The sequence below is a fragment of the Leucoraja erinacea genome, chromosome 5 (assembly GCF_028641065.1).
Source record: "Leucoraja erinacea ecotype New England chromosome 5, Leri_hhj_1, whole genome shotgun sequence".
NCBI classification, from domain to species: Eukaryota; Metazoa; Chordata; class Chondrichthyes; order Rajiformes; family Rajidae; genus Leucoraja; species Leucoraja erinaceus.
In genome coordinates this window covers 94,842,890-94,856,363 of record NC_073381.1, presented here as the reverse complement: position 1 = coordinate 94,856,363, position 13,474 = coordinate 94,842,890, and the positions used below count along the sequence as shown (strand labels likewise).

Genomic DNA, 13,474 nt, shown 5'->3' with positions numbered 1-13,474 from the left:
TAAGAAATATTTATAATTGTGCTAACTCGCCTTTGTTCTGTGAGTGGGAGCCTGAGAAGCACTGGGCAACGTTTGTGCTCATTGTAGATCGCCACTTCCGTCTGACTAATCAATTAAAGATTGCCATGGTCTACCTTCAATGTTTGTTGCTATCTGCTTTTTCAGAAACAAACTTTCACACTTATGGTCACTGTTCCAAAGCACTCCCTGCTGTCGCCTTAACCACATTCCCAGCCTCATTTCACAAGAGAAGGAAAGAATAATGTGCAGGAGTGAAGGAAAAGTGGTGCAGAATGGGACATTGGGATCAACCTCTGAGCACCTGGCCAAGAGTTGACCAGCCAAATATCTTCCTTTAATTTTACCATTCAACAGCTCATGTAGGAATCAAATGAAAAGCTTCTCGAAACACACTAGAGGGACGTGGGCAGGCTATTCTAGAAATTGCACATTCAAACATCACCTTCCTCTCTTTTACACTCTCTCAGAGCTGACATTGTCAAATATCTTACCTTGCATTAGGAATATAGACAAGAGCACCAAGAATGCCAGCAATTTGCCAACCGACATCCAGTATGTTCGGTACACTTGTAGGGATACTGTTCCAACCTTCTTCTCTTCGTTCTGCTCATTCTTGGCCTCCAGTATGACCTCCATTATTTCATCAGGCTCTTTCGTTTCCTCCTCCACCACCTCAATCTGTTCTTCCTTTGCTGAATTTTAAAAACAGACCATCAGACAGACATATGTAGTAGGAGTGAGCAGCATAAAGAATTTAGTTTTGCTTGTGACATCTGATATTGACTTTCAGTGACTTGGTGCATGGATGCCAACATGCTTCTGAACACTAAACTACCTAATTTCTTGCCAGTTGAAAAATATGCTGGTTACACAATAGACTGCAGATGCTGGAATCCTGAGCAAAAAACAAAGTGCTGGAGCAACTTAGTAGGCCAGGCAGCATCTGTGGAGGGAAACGGACAGGCACAATTTCAGGTCCTTTCTTCAGACTGATGGAGTAGTGGGGAGAAAGCTGGAAGAGAGAGAATGACGAGGGGGGGGGGGGGGGGGGGAAATAACCTGATAAAAATACTCTGCTTTGTTGCTTTGGAAACACAATCATTATCTTATTTTATAGCTAATTTTGAATAATCTGCACTTCTTAAATTTCCCCTGGAATCTGCTCTCCGGACAGTCCCAACAACTCCACCCCAATATTCCACCACTCTGCTGCACACCAGGATTCACCTATACACTAAAGGCAATTAACAGAAGCCAACCTGCATGATTTTGAGATGTGGGAGGAAACCAAAGCACCCAGAGAAAACTCACTCATTACAGGGAAAACATGCAAACTCCAAACAGACAGCACAGGATGTCAGACGCTGGAACAGTAGGCAATAATTTGACTGGCCATGCCACTGTGCTATTTGTAATTTACTCATTAAACACTAGGAAGGCAAATGAATTATAAACTGGTCTTCATTTCACCTAAATACTCCTCAATGATCACCAGCTCCAGCTGAACCAAATTGTTCACATCACTATTAACCTGTAAATCAAATTCCAAACCCAGATCCTCCCCATCACACCCGATCTACCACTAGCTGTCCCAGTGTTGCTAACTCAATTGATCATTATAATCCTCATTTATTCCCGTCACTTTCAGGCAATTATTCAATTGCTCTCTACGCTACCTATAGAAAATTGGTGCAGGAGTAGGCCATTCGGCCCTTCGAGCCTGCACCGCCATTCAATATAATAATGGCTAATCATCCAACTCAGTATCCTATACCTGCCTTCTCTCCATACCCCCTGATCACTTTTGCCACAAGGGCCACATCTAACTACCTCTTAAATATAGCCAATGAACTGGCCTCAACTACCTTCTGTGGCAGAGAATTCCAGAGATTCACCACTCTCTGTGTGAAAAATATTTTTCTCATCTCGGTCCTAAAAGACTTTCCCCTTATCCTTAAACTGTGACCCTTTGTTCTGGACTTCCCCAACAATCTTCCTGCATCTAGCCTGTACAACCCCTTAAGAATTTTGTAAATTTCAATAAGATCCCCCCTCAATCTTCTAAATTCCAGCGAGTACAAACCGAGTCTATCCAGTCTTTCTTCATATGAAAGTCCTGACATCCCAGGAATCAGTCTGGTGAACCTTCTCTGTACTCCCTCTATGGTAAGAATGGCTTTCCTCAGATTAAGAGACCAAAACTGTACACAATACTCCAGGTGTGGTCTCACCAAGACCCTGTACAACTGCAGTAGAACCTCCCTGTTCCTGTACTCAAATCCATTTGCTATGAATGCTAACATACCTTTCGCTTTCTTCACTGCCTGCTTCACCTGCATGTCTACTTTCAATGACTGGTGTACCATGACACCCAGGTCTCGTTGCATCTTCTTTTTTCCTAATCGGCCACCATTCAGATAATAGTCTACTTTCCTCTTCTTGCCACCAATAACCTCACATTTATCCACATTATTCTGCATCTGCCATGCATTTGCCCACTCACCCAACCTATCCAAGCCACCTTTCAGCCTCCTAGCATCCTCCTCACAGCTAACACCGCCCACCAGCTTCCTGTCATCCACACTGAACCCCCAATACTTGGAGCATGTTGCAAAGCCTTTTGAAAGTCCAGAGTCACATCCACTGGTTCTTCAAATCATTACAATCGTCCAAACATTGTATTTACCTTTCATAAATCCATGCTACGTGAATGATTTCACCACTTTCCAGTGAACCAAGCAGACTAGCCCATAGAACTTAGTGTACCGTTAAGGCATGGTGCATCATGACTCTTATTGCACAATTAAATCACAGAACGAACACGAAGTTCTGATCAAATCAAGTGCATCACGACTAATTATCAAAATAAATATTTTCAAATGTCAAATGTCACCATGGCAGGCTTTGAACTTAAATATCTCTGGAATAAAAAGCTAATATTAGAGACGGTGACTCTGAAATGAGAACAATCCACCTAGCTCACAAATGTTCAACAGGAAAGGGACTCTGGTTTAGTGACCCAATCTGCCCTTTGTGCAACTCGGCCCACAGCCATATGATTTGACTTAGCTGCCCTTACATGAAATGAGCGAGAACGCTTTTCTGAGATGTTAATTTTGTTTCTCTTTCCACAGTTGCTGCCTGATGTGCTGAGTGCTTCAAGCATTCACCAGTTTAGTTTGCCCTCTTTTGTTTGAAACTCACTTACCTGCAGCTTTCTTTTTTGAATTCTTCCTTTTTGTTTTGTGGTTGTCTTCTGCCTTTTTCAGGACTTCATCAGGGGTACCTGTATGTTCAAAGAGGAAACAAGATTATCAATGGAAACTGAGCAAGGGAACCTATATTTCTATTCGATTCTGAGCCACCAGCAGGAAGTAGGAGACTGTTGTTTGTCCTGATCTTTTCAGATGGGCAGGATAGGTCAGTGTCTGGTCAGTCATCACATTTTTAAAATTAGATAATGCTTAATAAGTTGACTGGGATATTACGGAATCAAAGAAGTTCATTCCTTAGGACATTAGTTCTTACAATCCTGTGCTCTGTGGTAGAGGACTGTGCATCAGACTGGAATTAGTCCCCGGGAGGTGAGAAGATGGGCATCTTGGCCAGGCCCAGGAGCAAATGGACAAGGGGATCCCACCACCCTGATTGACCCTCCCCACTCCCTATCTTGTGTCCAAACACCAGGACCGTGGGACTAAAATGCAACCAGAACTTGAGGAGTAGCCCCTTCAGATATTCGTACAGGGGCAGCAAGCTCACAAAATCCATATACACGTGGAACACGGTCTCTATCTCGCTGCAGAAAATACAGGAGGCCGGCGAGCCCATGTGCGACACTCTCCTTCTCTCTCTCCCTCTCACTCTCCCTATGGCAGCTTTGGCCAGGCCCTCTCATAGATGAACTGAGGCCCAAGCCAATTTCAATTTTAGACGCCCCCAAACCAAGATCCCTTTGAAGCAGACAGACAGGCATGATGCTCATGCCAAATGGCACTCGTGTGCCCCGCTCTGACAGGGCCTGTCTTTGGCAACCTCTCCTTGGCAACGTCGCATTGTGATGTCATTGTGGCAGTCGGCAGCTTGAGAACCAATTGTAAGTGGCATTGTGACATCATTAATTGAAGCAGCTGGAAAGAGGCTCTCTGTGAGAAGCGGTTTTGGCTTTTTTTTTAAAACTTTAATCGCGAATAACTTTTGAAATAGAGCATGAAATCTGAAGTGAGGCTAATTCTTCAGAAGGCTAATGAAATTCGGCATATCTCCAAACATTCTTACCAAGTTCCACAGATTCACCATAGAATGCATCCTATTTGGATGCATCACAGCTTGGTATAGCATCCAATCTACCAAGACCACCAAAAATGGCAGAAGGTTATGGTCACAGCGAGGTCATTCTGTCTTCCCCCCTCTCCAGTTGGACAGAAGATACAGAGGCTTGGGATCACGAAGCACAAGATGGAAAAAGATTCTTCTCCGCTGCATGAGACTCTTGAACTGACCTATCTTAAGCTAAGGTGTTGTACGATCTTCCAACATACCTCATTGTGGTTCTTGCACTATTCTTTGATCTGCACTTCTTTAGTTGTTGTAACACTATATTCTTTACTCTGCTTAATTTCTCTTTTGCCCTACCTGATGCAGTCAATAATGGTATGATTAACTTGGATAGCATACAAAACAGAGGTTTGCATTGTATGGTAATACAAGTGATAATGGTAAACCAATATAATTTCATAGTATTACCATGAAATGAGTTTTACAGCATGGAAACAGGCCCATCTGTCCTGCATTTGACCATATCCCGCTTAACCTGTCCTATCCATGTACCTGTCTAAACGTTTCTTAAATGTTGCAATAGTCCCTGCCACAATTGCCTACCATCCATTGCGTGAAAATGTTACCCCTCTGGTTACTATGAAATATTTCCCCCCTCACCTGGTTTTCGATTCCCCTACTCTGGGAACGAGATACTGAGAGTCTACCCGATCTATTCCTCTCATGATTGTGTATACCTCTATAAAATCACCCCTCATTCTCTTGCCCTTCAAGGAATAGAATCCTAGCCTGCTCAATCACTCCCTACAGCTCAGTCCTGGCAACATCTTCGTACAGTTACTGTGAATTACTAACCTGGAATTTGTGAGAGAGGGCTATAGCACTGCTACGAAAGGAGTTTTTGATCTAAGATGCTTCTTCACATAGCAGCATAACAAACTTCATTCTGCTCCATCAGCATTATCAAACAGTCTGAAAGGGCTCGACAGTTTGCTGCTTGGGGTGAGCTCTTACTGTTGACACATAAACAACCTCAGTCTAGTTGTGAAGGGCACATACCTGGGCTTCGTTTCCTCCAATTTCTTCAACTATTTGTCCACTGAATACATTGTGTCACAGCTTCCTCGATGACAAATGCTCACTTTTCATGTGTGAGTGTGAATGGATCAAGGTAAAAGATTAAAGTGTTTGGGTTGGGCACTGCGAGTTCTCCCTGCAAAACCATATATGTACTGGCTTACCTATTTCTATTATCTTCCCATTTTCCATCATAACTATCATGTCAGCTGCATCCAAAAATTCTGTTCGGTGTGTGCATAGGATAACAGTCTTATCTTTCAAAATTCCCAGGATACAATCCTTCATGAGGTGATTAGCTACATCTGCATCCACGGCAGCTAGTGGGTCATCGAGAAGGTACACATCTTTGTCCTAGAGGAGATGAAGTATATTTTGAAATTGAAGGAAAATTATTAGCATAGTTCTGCTGAAGTGGCAAGAGGTAATGCACAGGATATTGAGCAAGGTATCAAACTAGCAGAGCTGGGTTAGTTTTCTTTGGAGAGGAAGTGGCTGAGGGGATCCTATCTGGAGTGCACAGATATAGTAGGCAGTAAAAATCTTTTCTTCATATCAGAGGGGTCTAAAACTAGAGTTTCATGGTTAAGTGGTTTAGAAGCAGTCTGTGGAGAATTTATTGTTACCCAGAGGTGGTTTAAATCTGGAACATACTTCATAAGTAGGTGGTGGCTGCACGTGCCTTACAACATTTACTAAGTGTCTAGATGAGCACTTGAATCACCAGTGCATACAATGCCATGGAGAAAATGCTGGTGATAGTAGGCAAGTATGATATTTATAAATGGTGCAATATCCAAGTTTGCTAGACACAATAAATGGCACTGCAAATGGAAGAATTAAATAACAGAGATAAACTAAAAAAATGGGTAAAACTGGGAAATGGAAGATCATCCAAATTGCATCTTTATTTTATTAATGGTGGAAAGCTAGAAGTACTTGAGTTCCAAGGAGACTGTGTACCTATGAAGAGAGATCAGTAAAATATCATGGTTAGGTGCAGGAATTCATCAAAAAAGGCTCATGACATGTTCGGCTTTGTATCTAGAGGACTGGAGTACAAGGGCATAGAGGTTTTGTTACAGCGATAAAAAGTTCTGGATAGGCAGAGAGAGTTACACCTTTGGAAGAATGCACACTCAAACATATGAACATAGGGGAAGGGATAATTGTTTCGACCCTTTGAGTCAATTGCATCATTCAACAAAACCATGGTTCACCTGACTGGAAACTCAATTCCACATTCCCATCTAACTCTGGTAACATTCTACCCTCATGCTTATCAAGAATCTAGATCTGTCTTTAAAATATTCAAAGTTTGTGTTTCTGTCATTCTTTGAGGAAGAGAGTTTCACACTCAGAACTTTCTGGGGAAAAAAAAAATCACCTCATCTCTGTCTTGGATGGGCAATCCGTTATTCTAGATCCTCCCACCAGCCTTGGCATACCTTCCATATCTACCTTGTCCACAATATATTGAATTGAGGGAGCACAGGTTGACCAAATTGGTATCTGGGAGTCCTAAGGGGGGGGGGGGCGCAAGGGGTGGAAGGGGGGGGGGGGGGGTGTGTGGAAGGGGGGGAGGGGGGGGGAAGCAAAATCATATTTTCAGGAATTTATACAATTAGAATGTTTTTTTTGATGGCAGACGTCTATTCCTACTTCATCTCAGCTATGTGTATAGTGAAGTGTAAAGTCTTCCCTTCACCAAGTAGTTATGGGACTGGGTTTGGCCTCCTGTCTCTCAATTCCTCACAGATCTGCAAATGGGGTCCTCACTCCTCTCAATGCTGTGTTAGTGAAAATGCATAATCCCAGATCTAATCTTTTACAGAATTCCAATGAACAGTAAATGGAAGGGTGATCTAGTATATAGAGGTTGTTAATGGTGTGGAGTCCCACGTCTCTCTTTCTTTGACTATGAATCCTTGAAATCAAAGGAATAACCAAATTACCATGTAAACAGCTCTGGCCAGGGCAATACGGGCTTTCTGACCACCACTGAGAGTCACTCCATTTTCACCGACACTCGTCTGGTCACCATCTGGCAGGACCTGCATCCAAATAAAAGACAAAATTGAAATTTTCCTGGCAATTCTGGATCAATGCAACCTGCATTTGAGAATCAAACCAGGTGTGTTCAGACTACAGGATTGGGCCATAAAGCCCAGGATGAATCACAATTCTCCTCTGTTGACTCCATCTATACTTCAGGCTGCCTCAGGAAAGCAATCAAGACACTTTGTGGCTCTTTTGTAAACCAGCATCTGCAGTTCTTTGTTTCTACATGCGGCAACTCAAAGTTCCCCATTGTCTGCCAATTATTTCTCCATCCCAACCCAATCTGACCTATTTGATTATAGTCTCCTGCATTGTTATTACTATGCCCAAACTTAGCTTCATGAACAAGTATAGACAGTTGGCATGGACATGGTGGCCCAAAGGATTTGTTCAACTTTACAACTTTGTAACTCTATAACATTTCAGCTTAAAGGTGCACATGGTGCAGCTATCAAAGCCTACTATCAAATTCTCCATTTACAGCTACCTTGCTTTCTTTGTCTGTAACATTGTTGGTGATTTCTGCTGCATTGCTTTTCTTTTTCAATTAGCGCAGCTAATTGCCAAACTGAGTGTGGCAAAAACCACCACAACGGCCTTTCACCTGAACAACAAGGAAGCTCAATGCCAGCTAACCGTCACCCTCAATGGGTCACCACTACCCTACAACCCATTTCCTACATACCTCGGGGTGAAACTAGATCAGCAGCTGACCGACAAGCAACCCCTTGAAGCTCTCCGTGCTAAAGTCTCGGTGCAGAATAACCTCCTGTGTTGCTTGGCTGGATCGTCATGGGGCGCCAGGACGTCTACTCTCTGAACCAGTGCTCTTGCACTCGTGTACAGCGCTGCTGAGTACGCCGCCCCAGCATGGTGCCGCAGCGCTCATACTGGCAAGCTAGACGCCATCCACAACGACACCATGCGGATCATCACCGCCTGCCTACGCCCTACTCAGACGGATCTTCTGCCAGTGCTCGCAGTCAGGGCCGGCCTTAAGCCAATTTGACCAATTCCCCCCAATTGGGCCCCGCGCCTAATGGGGGCCCCGCACTAATGTTCCGTATTTCATACGGAAATACGAATTCTCTTTGTTAAATAAAGATTTTTTTTTTTAATTCGCCATCCGGATTTATTTTTTTTAAACGAACATGTATAACAACCGCTGCATGGCCATCAGACACAAACGATTTGTTTACTAGTACTGTTAGCACTTCTTAACATGAAGTAGTTAACAAGTTGTTATACAATGTCATCAATCTGCATCCATCCACATTCCTCAGTAAATGTTATTGTGTTTTGAATGAGTATTAATTACGCCGTGTTCCTTTGAATAAAATTCACGCGGCAGTCAATAATACTTGTTTAAAACACAATTACATTTACTGAGGAATGTAGATCGATGACACATTGAGAATTTCTTTAAACTCACCATCATGAGTGAGGGCCCCGGACCGCGAGAAGGGGCTTCTTCTTGGTGTGCAGGTTAGTCATTCACCTACCGACCCACGTTGTGTCTCTCTGTGTTTTGCTCTCTCTCTCCCTCCCTCTCTCTCCCGCTCCCCATCTCGTTTCTCTCTAGCTCTCCCACTCCCTCTCTATCACCCTGTCACCTCAGCATTCCCAGAATCATTGACGTTTAGCAGGAGACAAAAATGCTGGAGAAACCCAGCGGGTGAGGCAGCCGCCTTGCCCGCTGAGTTCCTCCAGCACTCTGTGTTTTTTGTTTGGCTCTGAAGTTGAAGGTGGCTCAGCGGGACGGGCAGCGGCTCTGGGGAGAGGGTTGCGTTTCTGGTCGAGACCCTTCTTCAGACAATCACAAGTACTCTCACCGACGAGAGTTCAGAGTCTGAAGAAGGGTCTTCTCTCCAGTCGCTGCGCTGCCTGTCCTGCTGAGTTACTCCAGCTTTATGTCTATCTTCAATTTCAGAAAAATACAATTTCTCACGGGGGGCTTATAACGTCTCTAAACCTCTCTGGGACCCTCTGAATACCTCTAAACCCCCTCTATTCCCCCCTATTTCCCTCTATAACACTTCTGAAGACTTCTAAACCCATCTGAAGCCCTCTAAACATCTCTAAACCGTTTAAACCTCTCTAAACTAGGGTGCTACAAGGTGACTTGGATAGGCTGGATGAATGGGCAAATACATGGCAGATGCAGTATAATGTGGATAAATGTGAGGTTACCCACTTCGGTGGCAAAAACAGGAAAGTAGACTATTATCTGAATGGTGGCCGATTAGGAAAAGGGGAGATGCAACGAGACCTGGGTGTCATGGTACAACAGTCATTGAAAGTAGGCACGCAGGTGCAGCAGGCCGTAAAGAAAGCGAATGGTATGTTAGCATTCATAGCAAAAGGATTTGAGTATAGGAGCAGGGAGGTTCTACTGCAGTTGTACCGGGTCTTGGTGAGACCACTCCTGGAGTATTGCGTACAGTTTTGGGCTCCTAATCTGAGGAAGGACATTCTTGCCATAGAGGGAGTACAGAGAAGGTTCACCAGACTGATTCCTGGGATGTTTGGACTTTCATATGAAGAAAGACTGGATAGACTCGGCTTGTACTCGCTAAAATTTAAAAGATTGAGGGGGGATCTTATAGAAACGCACAAAATTCTTAAGGAGTTGGACAGGCTAGATGCAGGAAGATTGTTCCCGATGTTGGGGAAGTCCAGAACAAGGGGTCACAGTTTAAGGATAAGAGGGAAGTCTTTTAGGACCAAGATGAGAAAATCATTTTTACACAGAGTGGTGAATCTCTGGAATTCTCTGCCACATAATGTAGTTGAGGCCAGTTCGTTGGCTGTATTTAAGAGGGAGTTAGATGTGGCCCTTGTGGCTAAAGGGGGTCAGGTGGTATGGAGAGAAAGCAGGTACAGGATACCGAGTTGGATGATCAGCCATGATCATATTGAATGGCGGTGCAGGCTCTAAGGGCCGAATGGCCTACTCCTGCACCTTATTTCTATGTTTCTATGACTGCGTCCAACTGCTGTCTGGTTCGTTGATCGGTTTGCCAGATATGAACTGTTTTGGGAGAGAAAAATGCTCACGGCAGATCAAACGTGTTAAACAGAAATTGGTCAGATATTGAGCTTTACACAGTAAGAAATCATGTGAAATAATCACTGAATTTAATTTTAATAATAATTATAATAATAATAATATATTTTTTTATTGTCATTGCACGTCAGTGCAACGAGATTTAGTATGCAGCTTCCAACCGATGAAAAAGGCAAGTAAAATAAATAAATAAGCTGTGTGTCGTGACCATCCGAGGGAGACAGTCCAGTGGGGGTGGGGAGCACTCAGCAGGGCCGGTTCAGAGCCGCTATAGCTCTTGGAATAAAGCTGTTTCTGAGTATGGAGGTACGGGCGTAGAAGGCCTTGTAACGTCTGCCGGAGGGAAGTAATTCGAACAGTCCGTTACAAGGGTGTGATGAGTCTTTATGGATGCTGACGGCCTTCCTGAGGCACCGTGTGTGGTAGATGCCATCCAAGGCTGGTAGCTTGAATGTACCTGCATGTTATACTGTTTAGTTTGGAGATACAACCAGATAGTCCACTGCGTTTGAACCAACCAGCGATTTTTGTTTTCCTATTTGATCATTTTATTTGGCGGCTAATCAATCGCTGTCTCTAAGGGGGTTGCATCCAATCACCAACCAGCTTGCCTTAAAATTCCCGTCCAATCAACAAATAGGTCTCCTCCCGTCCAATCAGCCGCTGTCTCCAAGGGCATTGTGTCCAATCACATAATGCAGTTTTATGGTAATTAGCGGTACGGTAAATGTTGGAAGCCAGTGGAGCTACTGACAGTCAAACGGGAGGGAGCAGAAGAGATTCACACAGTGTAGAATCCATAGCACCTAGTGTACAATTTCATAATATATACTAAATAACTGGGCTGGCACACCTTGGCTGGGAACCTGGGGCACACCAAAATTGTTCCCAATTGGGCCCCACACATCCTAAGGCCGGCCCTGCTCGCAGGTATCGCATCCGCCAAGCTTTGCAGAGTACTTCACTCATACGCTAGTGTGCAAGGCCACATCGGATGCCAGACATCCTCTGCACCACCTCGCCCAAGACTCACAGCAACTGGGACCTCAACGACTGTCATCTCTTCGTCCCTTCTCCTATCACACACCGACCCTCTGTGGCTCTGTTTTCAACACACCAGGAGCATGGAGAACCAGCTGGGAACAGACTTTGCGACCTCAATTCACTGTTGCAACGAACACCACAGCCCCACCCGGCTCAGACTTGCCCCGCAAAGAGTGAGTCGCCCTGAACCAGCTTCGTGTAGGGGTCGGCTAGCATGCATTGCTGGGGGCTGCATTCATCAGCAGCCTGCGTGTGTGGAGCATACCAGCAAACAGCGCTGCACATCATTTCCTCTGCCCACCTGGTGGAGGGGTAGACCACATGGCCCTCAACACAACAGCACATTGAGCTGGCCACAGTGCCTGGAGGGCATTACATAACATCTACTGCTTCAAACGTAAGAAGAAGCGCAGCCTGACAGCTATCCATGTCCCCCAGTCCTGTATTTCTCAATAATTTAAGGTTTTTGTTTGTATTCGCACTTTCAAACTCCCCGCTTGCCACAGCTTTAGTTAATTTATTTCTCTTTCTTATAGCTTTTAATAACCCAGATGACATCTACAACCTATTTCCCGATAACAATAGACCTATCTAAACACAGATATTCCTTTTGTGCAATCTAATGCTCCCCCATCTTCTTGACGACTTAAAACTAACATGTTTTTTTCTCTTTCCCAGTTCTGACGTAGTGTCTTCGACCTGAAACATTAATGCCCCTGTCCCACTTAGGCAAGTTTTTAGGCGACTACAGGCGACTAGGCTGTCGCCACATGGTCGCAGGGTGTCGCCTGTATGGTCATGAGTAGTCTCCTCAGTCACCCAAAGCATTGTAGCATTTTTCTGGTCGCCGCTGAATTTGAAATGTTCAAAACGTTTCGGCGACAGTTGTCGTGGTGCCAATGAGCGTAGCCTGACCCAGGTGCTGTCGTAGGTTGTCGCCAGGATGTTGTAGGTTGTCGTCGGTGTTGACTTCAGTGAATTCCATTGACGACTATCTACGTCAACCGGCGACAGGTACTGGCGACCAAATTGTCTTACTTTGTCGTAGCTTGTCGGTGGTCATAGGTGGATGTTCTAATGGGTCGTAGGTTGCCGGCAGCTTGCCGTAGACTAGATGGTAGGTTGTTGTAGACATTGTCGTAGACATTGTCGTAGGGGGGTGCAGTCGCCGGTTTTTCAGTGACCTGCTACACTATAACAGTCGCCGAAAAAATAGCCTAAGTGGGACAGGCCCATAACTCTGTTTCTCTCCCCACAGATGCATCCTGACCTGCTGCGTGTTTCCAGTAATTTCTGTGTTAATTACATTATATTCATTCACCCTGTTGCTACTCCATGGTCACTGATTATACAGACACATTAATTTGAGTCATGACAGCAGGTAGGCAAATAAGGGAAATGAGTGGAAGTAAGTGAGATTGATGAGAGCGATACAATATATTGCAGGGAATGCCTGAATGAGTCATGTGCAATATATGAGAGATCAGCCTGGATCGTTAGGTTTGAATAACTATTTGCACTAAGTACAATGGACAGATCAATAATAGATTTCATACTTCAAGATCCTCTGAGAGTGCACATGTCTCGATCACTTCCTGGTAACGCTTGTCATCAAATGGATGGCCAAAAAGTATGTTTTCACGGATTGTAGCAAACTGAATCCAGGACTCCTGAGCAGCTAGGCCGAAGCCTTCCTCCAGTGTTGAGATGTACACCTCCCCGTCAAGCCTGTAAGGAATCAGAAACATAAAGCCATGGGATTAGCCATAAACCAGTTTATTCACTCAACAAGATTGTGGTTTATCTGTGACCTAACTCCATATTCATGCCCTTCTGCTATATCTGTTTTGTTTTCCTTATTTATTGATTGATTATTGATTTATTGATTGATTATTCTTGCTTTGGAGATGTTGCACTGATTCCAAG

At 44.3% G+C, this 13,474-nt stretch overlaps 1 protein-coding gene across 1 annotated transcript in view; it reads right to left on the bottom strand.

Annotated features, from left to right (window-relative positions):
• Positions 1–13,474, bottom strand: part of abcc10 (ATP-binding cassette, sub-family C (CFTR/MRP), member 10) — a 110,559-nt gene that overhangs the window by 41,172 nt on the left and 55,913 nt on the right. Inside the window, exons 8-12 of the mRNA XM_055636288.1 lie at positions 13,105–13,276; positions 7,332–7,430; positions 5,541–5,730; positions 3,230–3,307; positions 513–713 (exon numbers count right to left, since the gene is read on the bottom strand). Of these exons, the coding sequence (XP_055492263.1) occupies positions 513–713; positions 3,230–3,307; positions 5,541–5,730; positions 7,332–7,430; positions 13,105–13,276 (740 nt within the window). The remainder of the gene's footprint in view (positions 1–512; positions 714–3,229; positions 3,308–5,540; positions 5,731–7,331; positions 7,431–13,104; positions 13,277–13,474) is intronic.